This window comes from Candoia aspera, chromosome 2, assembly GCF_035149785.1.
Source record: "Candoia aspera isolate rCanAsp1 chromosome 2, rCanAsp1.hap2, whole genome shotgun sequence".
Taxonomy (NCBI): Eukaryota; Metazoa; Chordata; class Lepidosauria; order Squamata; family Boidae; genus Candoia; species Candoia aspera.
In genome coordinates this window covers 105,156,468-105,168,707 of record NC_086154.1, presented here as the reverse complement: position 1 = coordinate 105,168,707, position 12,240 = coordinate 105,156,468, and the positions used below count along the sequence as shown (strand labels likewise).

At 39.4% G+C, this 12,240-nt stretch overlaps 1 protein-coding gene across 1 annotated transcript in view; it reads right to left on the bottom strand.

Moving 5' to 3' along the window:
- Positions 1-407: 407 nt before the first annotated feature.
- The window catches only part of GAS7 (growth arrest specific 7), a 145,792-nt gene continuing 133,959 nt past the window's right edge, over positions 408-12,240 (bottom strand). The window contains exons 9-14 of the mRNA XM_063292751.1: positions 11,154-11,232; positions 9,309-9,437; positions 7,933-8,056; positions 5,890-5,969; positions 2,400-2,498; positions 408-2,010 (exon numbers count right to left, since the gene is read on the bottom strand). Coding sequence (XP_063148821.1) covers positions 1,897-2,010; positions 2,400-2,498; positions 5,890-5,969; positions 7,933-8,056; positions 9,309-9,437; positions 11,154-11,232 — 625 coding nt within the window. The 3' untranslated portion in view covers positions 408-1,896. The remainder of the gene's footprint in view (positions 2,011-2,399; positions 2,499-5,889; positions 5,970-7,932; positions 8,057-9,308; positions 9,438-11,153; positions 11,233-12,240) is intronic.

The window sequence follows — 12,240 nt, the reverse complement described above, 5'->3', positions numbered from 1 at the left end:
TATATTTCTTATTATAAATCTGTGATGACACTAGAAATGGAAAAAGGAGGTTTCATTTGTAGCAAAAAGCAAGCCAAAAGGCCAAAAAAAAAATAAAATCCAGTTATTCCAGTTACTTACATTTGAGCTGTAAGTAACTGGAATAGCTTATGTAATGATTTTCTTCATATTTAATAATGTAAGCATCAAATAATCAAGCAAAACAATGCCATCTCTCACTCCCAACCTCCTCCCGTAAGTTTTTTTTTTTTAGTTTAAGAGGCTCAGGTGATCTACATTATTTCTCTGTAGTTTAAGTTAAAACCATTACTTCAAAAATAGAAAGGGCAAGAATTATAGTGCTGATGGGAAGTCTGGTCAAAGAACTGACAAATGCATTCCAGAAAAAAAATGATTTAGGAAATAAAAAAAATGAAGGGTAGATGTTTATGACACATGTTCAAACAAAATACTTGGCAGTACAAAAAATTAAAGCTCTGATACTTGAAGCAAATGTTTGTGCTGTACAAACACCATTGCAAGACAAATGAAAAAAGGAGGGGAACAAGTTTCCCCCAACAGTTTCTCAAATACAGGAGCTCAGGATCAATTGGTAAGGCCTTGTAGTACCATCGTAAATAGCTGCACTTCTGAAAATATCTAGTTGTATAATGCATCTTTGGCTGGATCCATATAGTCACTTCTTAACTCACTTGTGCTGATTTTTGGCCATCTGATAGCTTTGCAATAGGACTTAATATGGCCTGAACTCTGTTATAAAATAAAACATTTTTTAAAATAGCTGCCAGAGTGTGGGAACTCAAGAGCCAAAGGCATGCAAGATCTTCCCCCAAACCCAAGTTCCACTTGAATTTTGCTTGTCATCAATCCAGAGATCTTTGTGACATGAGCACAAAATTGGTTATCAGGGAAGACATGTTGGCTAGGAAGGTCCTGGCCTCTAATAGTTTCATGTAGGTTATTTTTTGGATGAGATACAGTTTGAATTTGATTTCTTACAGTCTTCCAAAGGCTCTTGAAGCACACCTGATGGGAGGCATCTGGGCCTTGAGAGTGCTCTTTTTCTATTGGGGGGTCAATGATTCCAATTCTCGGATCACTTCTGCAGATCCTGAAGAAGTCAATCAGATCACAAGTAGCTTGAGGACTGCAGCCAGTAAGTACCTGAGAGACAGTATAAAAGAGGGCCAACCCAAGCAGTTTTCTTTGGGTACATTGTCTCCTGACCCACGGCCTTGTTTTCTTTACCCGAAAAAGCCTTTTCACTGTAGCCTTGCAATAGCATTTGCAATTATAGGAGACAATGGTTGTTAAAACATAATATTATCCTCACAACACCCCTGTGAGGTAGGTAAGCATTACGAACTCCATTTCATAAAGTGTAGGTGGGAGAGAAGGAGGGGGTTTAAAACCATCTCCCCACTCCCACACAATTCAGTGGGAACGTTCAGGAGGATCTCCCGGCTTCCAGAGTCACATTCAAACTCATCCATCCATATGTTTGGCACAGCCTTATTGTGTCTTAACATTACAGTACAAAACAGAGCATCATGCAAGGGGAGTAGCACAAAATAGATAATCACGGAATAGCAAAATTCTTTTTGTACCAGCAAACAGACCCAGCAATTGATCATGGGAGCTGCGCGTGCTTAGCTGCTAGGAGTCTGTTTCAAAAAGAAGGAAAAAGAGTAGCTTCTCAACCCTGGAATGTTGGATGTTTAAGGCATAGCACTATAGGAATGGAATAATGATCAAACATGACAGAAATAGTCCCTACAGACAATAATAAATAGATATGGAAGCTGACATTGGAACATCTCTCCTGTTCCTCCTCTTGAAGCTTTAGGGAATTCCCTCAAACCTGGTGGAGCCCAAAGCCCACCTGGTCACAGAAGTCTATATTTCCATATCCACAGGTCTGATGTTACCAGTTTTATGTTCTTTTACCCACAGTTCTCTGTCTTTGGCTGGATCCACTTTCTGAAGCAACTGATCCACAGGTTCCACTGTCTGAAAAACACAAGAGCCACAGGCCATTATTTTCCAGTATCTACAAACAGATGCCTGGTAGACATTACAGTATAACTGAGCCCATGTACTTTTCTTCTTCAATATGCAGGTCTGCTCTTTCACGTTTAACTCTGCAGAATTAGTGATTATAAAAACCCACTTCCAGCATGGGTCTTGAATCCTGACCTTACACTGTCAAGAATCCCATTTCAAGAGTTCCAAGCCACTGACTCTGACTCAAATTAAACAGTACTTGTTAAGAGAGCAAAGTCATCTGTCATTATGCAGTCATATACACCAGAAGGCAGAGGACTCTACATAACTCTTCAGATTCATACAGGGCTTGCGGAAGCCCTGCACAGAGAGGATTTAAAGCTAAGCAGACTCACACTTTGGTTGAACATGTCTGTCTCGTGTCGCAACTGTGTATATTGGCAAAGGTGCTGCCGAATCATTTCCACCCTCTCTACTTCTAGCCTCTCAAGTTCCTGAAATGAAAGAATGAAACATCTTCATTAATGGATATGGAATAAAGCCCCAGCATTGTGAATCAAATATAAAGTGAAGTTTTATTCATTTTAGTCTCTTTTGGTAATTTGGGGTTGCTTCCTAAAGCAGAGATGGGCAATCCACAGATTATGGACACTTTTTGTGGCCCTTGGAGTTCCCCAAGATCATGCCATCAAAATTTGATGGCAAACCAGGCTAGGTGTGATTGTTCATTAAAAAGTAAAATAAAATCAGAAATAGATCATCAGATTCTTTGAGAGGTTTAATGTTGGTTGCTGGAGAGGATGTGTTCTGGTCATTTTGTTTCCTTCTTAGCATTTTTTATTGCCTCTTTTGAATGGTGTATAAATGTGGTTTATCTCTGTGTGTCTATTGATGGCTGATTTGCTTGAATGCCAAGTTTCCAGGAATTCTCTGGTGTTTTTAGATTTAGCTTGGTCTAGGATGCTCACAGTTTCCCAGTTGAAACTATGGTTGAGTCTGTCCATGTGTTGTGAGATTAAGGAGTTCTCATCCTGTCTTCTGACTGCAGTTAGTGTTCGTGGATGAGCTCTGCTAATCTTCTGCCTGTCTGTCCTACATAGTGGCTGTTACAGCTCTTGCATTGTATATTGTAGATGACTCCTGTTTTTCCTTCTTGGGCTATTGGGTCTTTTGGGTTACTTAAGATGCTTTAGAAGGCTTTAGTTGGTTTGTGTGCTATGGTGATGCTGTGTGGTTGTAACAGTCTGTTGGTTGTTCTGAGATGTTTTTGATGTATGACAGTGTTATCCTTTTCATAGCTTGTGTTGGTTGTGCTGTAGTGGGTTGAGTTATCAGGTACTTTTTGATAAAGTTGCATGGGTATCCATTTTGCTGGATGTTGTACAGGCAGATGTTGTATAGGCAGTCTGTTTCCTTTTTCTGGTATTCTGGGTTGCTGTAGTACATTTGTACTCATTTGAATAATGTTCTTATACAGGAACCAACACCCAGATAAGCAGGGATCAACACCAGACAAACAATCTAGCAGAAAGCAACACCACCATCAAGAAGCCCACCAGCACTGGCAGGGCAAGCTACTGTATATAAACAGAGAGCAAACCCCACACTAACTAGCACTGATGACGTTACCTAGCTGGGTAATGAAACATCTGCAAGCAAACAACCAAGCTCAGAGAGCACCAAGGACTCCACAGTACAACCCTGAGCTAAGTATATTCTCTTCTGTTGGAAAGATAATTTTAGTCTAAGAGAAGGAGAACGCATGACTGTAACTTTAAGCAAAAATTCAGGAATAGGGATTTCAGAGTTGGAAACATTTATTTATTTATTTATTCATTCATTCATTCATTCATTCATTCTGCTTTTTCTTGCTGGGAAATCCTTGTAAGGTCCAGCAGCCAGATGTGTAGACTATTTGGCCGTGACAAAACACGTTGCCCGGGGTGCACCACGAGGAGGCTAGTCTATGTTGCATTCCCTTGATCAGTCCTTAACCTATAGGGAACACCTAAGAAAAACTATGGATAAAATAAAAACCAGGAACAACATCCTACACAAACTCTCCGGGACTAGCTGGGGAGCAAGTGCTACAGTTCTTAGGATATCAGCTCTTGCTCTGGCATATTCAACAGCTGAGTATTGTAGCCCTGTATGGCTAAACAGGGCTCACACAAAAGCAGTGGACACCCAGCTTAACCACACTATGAGGCTAATATCAGGAACCATTAAATTGACGCCTTCCGAATGGCTACCGGTATTGTCTAACATACCACCTCCACACCTTAGAAGACAACTAGCCTTAAAAAGGGAGTGGCAGAAATGCAAGGCAAACCAACTACTACCTATACACAAAGACTGCCACGATCAAATATTTAGACTTAAATCTCGGAACCCACCATGGAAACTTGGACAGCAGTTAGTCAGAGAAGACTTTGACATTGAGACAGCATGGCACCAGGAGTGGGCAACTTCTGATCCAGATCTGTTTAACTTAGTGTCTGATCCAGCACAATGCCCCTATGTCTTTGATCTCCCAAGGAAAAACTGGACAGCGCTTAACCAGATTCGTACTAATCATGGCAGGTGCCAATATTAGAAACAAAATGGGGGTTGGTCGATAAACCTAACTGTGACTGCAGGAATGTCCCGCAAACATTACATCACATCGCGATGGAATGCCCCCTCAGAAAGTTCCCTGGCTCCCTGCAAGAACTACTTCATCTTAAGGGCACTGCTGTCCAATGGCTAAACAATCTAGATATTTGGTCATAGGCTTAGCCACTCTAGTAACTGCTCGTACATAACTTCATACTATTTATAATTTTATGTATTATTCTTAATGCATGTTTTTAAAATAATCTACTCTGCCAATGTTTTATATTTTATACACATTTTATATATCACTTTGTGAACTTTTATGCAATAATGCTGTATTCTGCTATGCCATACTAAATAAATAAATAAATAAATAAATAAATCCCTTCTCACCCCTATGGGTGGTATGTATCTTCCTCAACCTCGGGTCCTCTACCAGGGGCCTGGGAGTTTGAGGGCTCTGCACAGTATCTTAGCTGTTCCTAGCATTGCACTCTTCTGGACAGAGAGCTCTGATGTTGTTCCTGGGATCTGTTCCTGGAGCTGTTTTCCCAGCTTGGGGGTCACAGCCCGAAGTGCTCCTACCACCACTGGGACCACTTTGGCCTTCACTTTCCACATCCTCTCTAGTTCCTCCTTCAGGCCCTGGTACTTCTCCAGCGTCTCATACTCCTTTTTCCTGATGTTGCTGTCACTTGGCAACACTACATCTATCACCACCGCTGTCTTCTGGTCCTTGTCTACATATATATATATATTGTGTGTGTATATGTGTGTGTGTGTGTGTGTGTGTGTGTGTGCGTGTGTGTGTGTAATGGGCTGGTATATATAATATAAATATAAATATGCCTCGTGTGGTGCAGCATGGTAGGCAGTAGTATTGCAGCCGAAACTCTCCCCACGACCTGAGTTCGATCCCAGCGGAAGCTGGATTCTCTGTCGGGTAGCCGGCTCAGGTCGACTCAGCCTTCCATCCTTCCGTGGTTGGTGAAACGAGCACCCTGCTTGCTGGGGAAGGTGATGACTGGGGAAGGCAATGGCAAACCACCCCGCTATAGTCTCCCAAGAAAACATCATGAAAGCGGCATCCCCCCAAAGGGTCAGATGTGACTCTGTGTTTGCACAGGGGACCTTTCATCTGTCAATATATATATATATATATATATAGAGAGAGAGAGAGAGGGAGGGAGGGAGGGAGGGAGGGGGGGCTAGTATTTGTAACTCTACTCAAGGTAAAAAAAACCTTACTTCTGAAATATATACTGTATGGTGAGGCCAAATTTAACTTACCAGAGAGGTGGTTACCATTTCTTCAAACCATTTTGACTGAGCTTGGTTATACAAATCCACACAACGCATGAGATCATCTCCTACAAAAAATATTCCCCAAACCGCCATGTGAGTTCTTGTAATTCATCCACCTACCCAAAGGGCACTTTAGCATTACTAACAGCACCACTATGATTTCCCTTTTCCATCTTTCCTGGGATTGTACTGCAGCTGTGCAGGGCAACTGCACTATCCTGGTGAAAGAGGCTGCTGTTTTAAGGAAATGCTACATGACAAGACAGATGTTACATAATTGCCCCACGGATTCCAAAACACTTTTCTCTCTTTGAATATGAAGCACTGCACTGCACAGCCCTAGTAGTTAATTCAAATTAAGAAAAAACGCAAAAGCTAATCTCTTCATCCTTAGCAGATGTGAGAAAGTTATTATGAAACATATTGCAGATTCGGCTGGCTGGTCAGCATGCCTCATTAACTTCACATTAAGAATGTTTAACAGAAGATGAAGAAACATACTTCAGTTCCATTATTGCCTACCCTCTTTCCCATTTGAGAAAATCTCCCTAGGTCTCCCTGGCCACAGAATCATGAAAAACAATATCTGACTACAAATGGAAAAATATTGTTCCCTTCCTTTGGAAATTCCAATGTACAAATTGCATTCTAAAGTTTAGGTACTACTGATCAAATTATATGTTTCAAAGTATCCTCAGGTAAAGAGAGCTGATACAAGTTTTACATGGAAGTTAAATATGACATCTTTCTGCAATTTGATTGTGTACTGACTATTTGTGTGCAGTGGTTTACCAATTCAAAACAAGCAAACAGTCAGTACTTTATAACACCTTCTTGGGCAGAAATAGCAACTTCCCAACATTTCCTGAAGCCAACTAAGAGTTTTTCAATTCTTGCTTTTGGAATTTTTTCCCACTCTTCCTTGCAGAATTGCACATAAATAGTAAGGATGTGTTCAGATTTGCAGAAAGACGTTTAAATTTGTGCCTCAACCATGTAAGGTTGTATCAGCTTCTGTTCACTTCAGGATTCAATGAAACATTCATTTGACAAGCAGTAAGCACGCAGCTGTAAACAGAGGCACATGTCAGAAAACAAAAGGGGAGGAAAATTTAACTGAGAATAGATGAATCTTCACCCAGGTTTGCATATTGGCAATTTTGCTGACTGAAAAAACACACTTTTCAGTGGCTTCCGTATGCTTGTCTCTCTCTAACCAGCAATTCAATGAATCACAAATACTGCACTCAAACAGAGCAGTATGACCTATATTAATTATGTTTAAATACATATGTTTTATAGCAAAGTTGACTTAGGTGGTAATTTGAATACCTCTCCTGCCATCTACTGTACAATGCAACCAGTATAAATTTTATAAAAGCAAATATATGTAATTTCAAATGGAAAAATTGGCTAGCTCCAATTCTGTCTGTCACACAGCTAAAATAAATACATGGAAAAAAGAAGAAAAGGACCCTAAATCTTTATGGTATCAAAAGTATTCATGTTACTCAATTAACTGACCAGTTTTAAGAAGTATTGGTAATGACATACATTAGGCTTGCTCTCCAAGTATGTTGGCTTGGAGATCAAATCCTAGCTGATAGGACCAAGGCCTCTCTGGCTGGAAGTATAAGAGATGACCCAACCCAGCTGAAGACTGTGCTGGACTCTTGTCCTGTAATACTGGGCACTTTTCCTTAATTTCCTTACATGTGTGTTAAAAGTGAAAGTATAGAATAGTAACACTGTAGTGGTCTTTCTTAGAAACAAAGAAGCTAAATCCTGGAACCTATCAACAGGGCCAGAAGGTCCAAACTGGTATAGCAAGTATGCTTTAGCAAACAAAATGCTGATAAAAAGTTAAAGGATGCAGTTTTGATCAGTGCCGACATTTAGTGAATCATACTTTTCTTCCTAGCCAAACCAATAACAGGTTATATTACACCCAATTTTCCCTTTGACATTCAAATTTTCTTTTTTCCATGTCTTTTTACCACACAGTATCCTCATTCTGCATACACTCACCAGCTTGAGTAGACTTCCGCCTGGCCTTTTTAATTTCCTCTTCTGTCTTGTTGCTCAGTTTTATCTCCAACTGCTGTGTTTTCATTTCTAAATCCTTTTGCCTCTCTGTTAATGCTTTTCGAGCCTTGAAACAAACCAATAGTCATAAATTTCTCCACAGAAAGAAATATCTATCTGCCTTTTCCTTTCCATAAGATCTATTCTTGCACAGACTAATTCACTGCAAAAATAGAACATGTGCTGCTGCTGGATGACTTTTGCAGCTAGAACATCAACAAAATGCACAGGTTCATTATCTCCTGGATGAGACCTTGACCACCACAGTTTTCAAAGATATAACTGTTAGGTACCAAAGTACCACCAATGTCTGAAAAAAGGTGTACAAGTACAGGTAGTCCTCGCTTAACAACCATTCATTTAATGATGGTTAGGACTGAAAAAACCGACTTATGACTGGAACTCACACTTACAACCATCACAACGTCACTGTGGTCATATGATCACAATTTGGGTGCTTGGCAACAGGCTCACATTTATGACCATTGCAGCATCCCGTGGTCACGTGATCGCCATTTTCGACCTTTCTGGCCGGCTTCTGGCAAGCAAAATCAATGGGGAACTGAGTGATACATTAACGACATGTGGTTTGCTTAAAGCCCGCAGTGTCTCACTTAATGATGCCACAAAAAGGTTGCAAAATCAGGTCAGATTTGTTTAATGATTGCTTCACTTAGCAACCAAAATTCCGGACCCAATTGTGGTCATTAAGCGAGGACTACATGTAGGCAGTATCTATGTAGCACTATACTTGGGAAACCATCCTGTTTTGACAACCTGAAATGTTGCTGCATAGATTACATTATCCTTCTGAAATCCGGTGCCTTTCAGGCAGTGCTGACTCAGGACCTTCTGCTGGCAGAAGTAAAGGACAAAATGGTACATCCACTCATTTCGCTTATCAAAGTTGACTGAACTAGTAATTAAACATATTCAGTATTGGTTATAGGACAGCATCTTCTGCTGTACTTTAAGACACAGGACAAAGATCGTAGACTAGGCAGTGTGACACAAATAATCTTGCCATCCAACCTCTATGCTGGCACTTTCTCTGTTTCCCAGGGTGCTTGTCTCACTCTTTCTACTAGCATGGCCAGCCACACCACTTGGGGTGTTGGTTTACAACCTGAAGAACCATCATCTTCTTACAATCAAGAAGATGGGAGGTTTAGTCTGGAGGGGAAAGCAAGACTACATAAACTATTTTTTCAGATATAGATCGATCGATCTACCTACCTACCTAAAAATAAGCATAAGGATTTCTATGGCAAGCTTTTGAACATGCATACTAGGTTCCCTTACATATGAGAAATTCTTACCTTTTCCACTGCTGCATACCTACTAACCAACTGTTTCCGCAAATCAGCAATATGGTGGTCATACTTTTTCATGTCTTTCTTGAAGTTTTCACGGAAGTTGAGTAGAGGTTTTTCCACTTCAGCCTGGAGCTGGCATAAAGGAGGAAAAAGAGAAACTTGGTTTAAGAAATTTTAGATGCCAGGAACTGGGGGGTGGGGTGGGTGGGAGAGAAATACTTTGATTTAGAGTGACAGAAATGGGAGGAATTCTTTCTTCCTTTTTGAATATCAGCCCCAATTAGTTTCTACCTATTGTGGGGCAGCAATTAACCTATCTTGGCTAAAAGCTAATATAAGTGAGTCAGACTGGTTGGTAGTTGAAAACCAGGAAATCCCAGTAATATGAACTAGCCAGGGGAGTTAAAAAACAGCCCAAATTATTTCTATACTACCATCAAGAAAACTACATGGACTGGTGCCTGAACTTACTAGAAGTTGAAGTTAACCTGAAGGAGATGCTACCCTTTTTGCATGGGAGGAAGACACATTTTAATCTGGAAAATGCTGAAGGAAGTGCTGGAAAAGGCGATAAAAGCTAAATGATATAATCATGGATTTCTCTATCATATCTGTTTTGATCCTCAGATATAATCTGGGTGAAGCAAACACTTCAAAGGAGGAGAGGAAAAAGATTCCTGAAGATTTCAAAGCAGCTGCCATGTCTATAATGAGAGATGTATGAATTGTCTGTGTCTATATGTGTTGTGGGGGTGGGGGAAGGGACAAGAAATTCTAAAATCAAAAGTGAGCCCTTAAGATACTGTTCTTTTGAGTTCTGCCACTTAGCATAGACTATTCTAAAATTTCAGCATTTCAGATAGGAATCAGTTATTTTCTTAACTGTAACAATCAAAGTTGAATCAATACATGTTTATTTAGGGCTTAGTCCAAATATCATCAAATTACATAAATTATCCAAGATTGCAATCTTGTATGCTATGGTGAAAACAGAAGAGGTCACTTACCGAAAAATTGGCCAGTTCTTATCCCTACTACTACTACTATTACTATTAATACCTCCACCACCACTAGAGTATTAGTTTTGGAACAAGACTGAAGAAATGATATTGTCCAGTCAGTGATAAACAGTACAGCATGCTGAAATTGATTCTATCACAACCAATAACTCTTGGAAATGCTTTATTTTGTCTAGATCAGGAAGGAACAACTTGCAGCTGTTGGAGCATATGTACTAATTTTATGCAGCTCTTCACTTAATTTCAAACTCCCAAATGTAAGGGATCAGTAAGACCTCTGGCAGTAACTATCTGTCCCTTCTTCCTGCTTGGGAGTAAACAAAAGAGGGGTCAGGAAGTTAAAAAAAAAAGATGGGTTGCTAGAGAATGGATGTTTCCACCCCACTGCTTGTTTCAAAGAGAATGTGGCCCTCAACAGAAAAAATCATATAGATCATGCCCAGAGTTTGCTCATAGACTTTAATTAGAAAACCATGGACGGACCCTAGAAAGCATGCTTGGAGACAAACGGTCTCAAGTCCTAACTCTGGCATCACAAGGGAAAAGATGGAAAAAGCAGTTAATGTGAAAGGTCTTGGCTAAAGAGACACTGCCGGTTAGAACGCACCTATTAGCAAGATGGGCAAATAGAATAAGGTGGCTTCTATGTTCCAGCATGGGGGCCATAGCAAACATTTGCCTAATAGCTTTCTTATTTTTCTCAGGTATCAAATTTTCCCATAGCAATCCTGCAAAGTACTGTAATTTTTATGCAATGTAATTTGATGTAGAACATTTTCAAAGAATAAAACCAGGTGATTTCAGGCCCCCAGAAAACATGATTTGATACCTTAGAGGAAAATTTAAGATGAACCTCTGCCTCATCAGCCATGCTTTTTTTCAGTTGAGACCAGGATTCACCAAGTGTCCTGCAATGCATAGCACAATACAACACCTGGTTAGTAAGAAATGCACTTAGGATCCGAAACTCATTATTACCACAGCCCATATCTAATAGGAGCAGCTTTCCACATTCTAAATGTAATGGGAAGTACTGCTTTCCAGAGCATGGAGCCAAAGCACAAAATTTAACATTACTCTCCATAATTTCTCTCTCTAGGTCTATACTCCTATCTGAATTCAGGAAAGATCATGTATATCTTTAGAAAAATATCACCCAACACTCAGTATTAATAAATCAATCTCACAATATTAGGCTTAAAATTACCATTTATTTCAAATAAACCATCAACCTTTCTGTGTTCTTAGTTATAGATTCAGCAGAGGAAACTTAATGACTCCTGAAACAGGTGATTTGTGTGAATAAAATGATACTTTTGGAATACCAAAAGTTAAATCTAACATGGGTTTAAGCATATTATATGAACTAGCTATAAAATGTTAATTAACTCTAGAGAATTTCTCTACAAAATTCCTTTACATTTAGGATTCAGGATTCCTTACAGGGATGGACCTTAATAATTTTAACTAAAGAGGGTGGGGTTTTTTTTTTTGGTATAATCATATACAAAATTTGAAAATGTAAAATGATTTAAAATAAATCACAAAAAAACAGTAATTTAATTTGCTCTGATGACTGAAAAGAAATTAGACTTTTAAGCATTATTAAATTTGTTAAATGAACTTTTAGATCCTCTAAGCTTAAAGGCCATAATTTTTTGACAGTTGATCTAGTATAATTCAGCAGCTAACAGTAGAAGTTACAAATCTATGGTATCAAAGTTCACCAGTCTTATGAAGATATTATAAACATACCAAGCCAATAGTTTAGCATATCTGGAACATACATGATAATATTTACCAAGCAACCTATGCTTTGAGCACTTGCAAGCACATACATATGCATTCAAAGAGAGAGATGCTAAGTATGATAACTACATTTAGAATATGAAACCAAGTTCCAGCCATGGAGATAA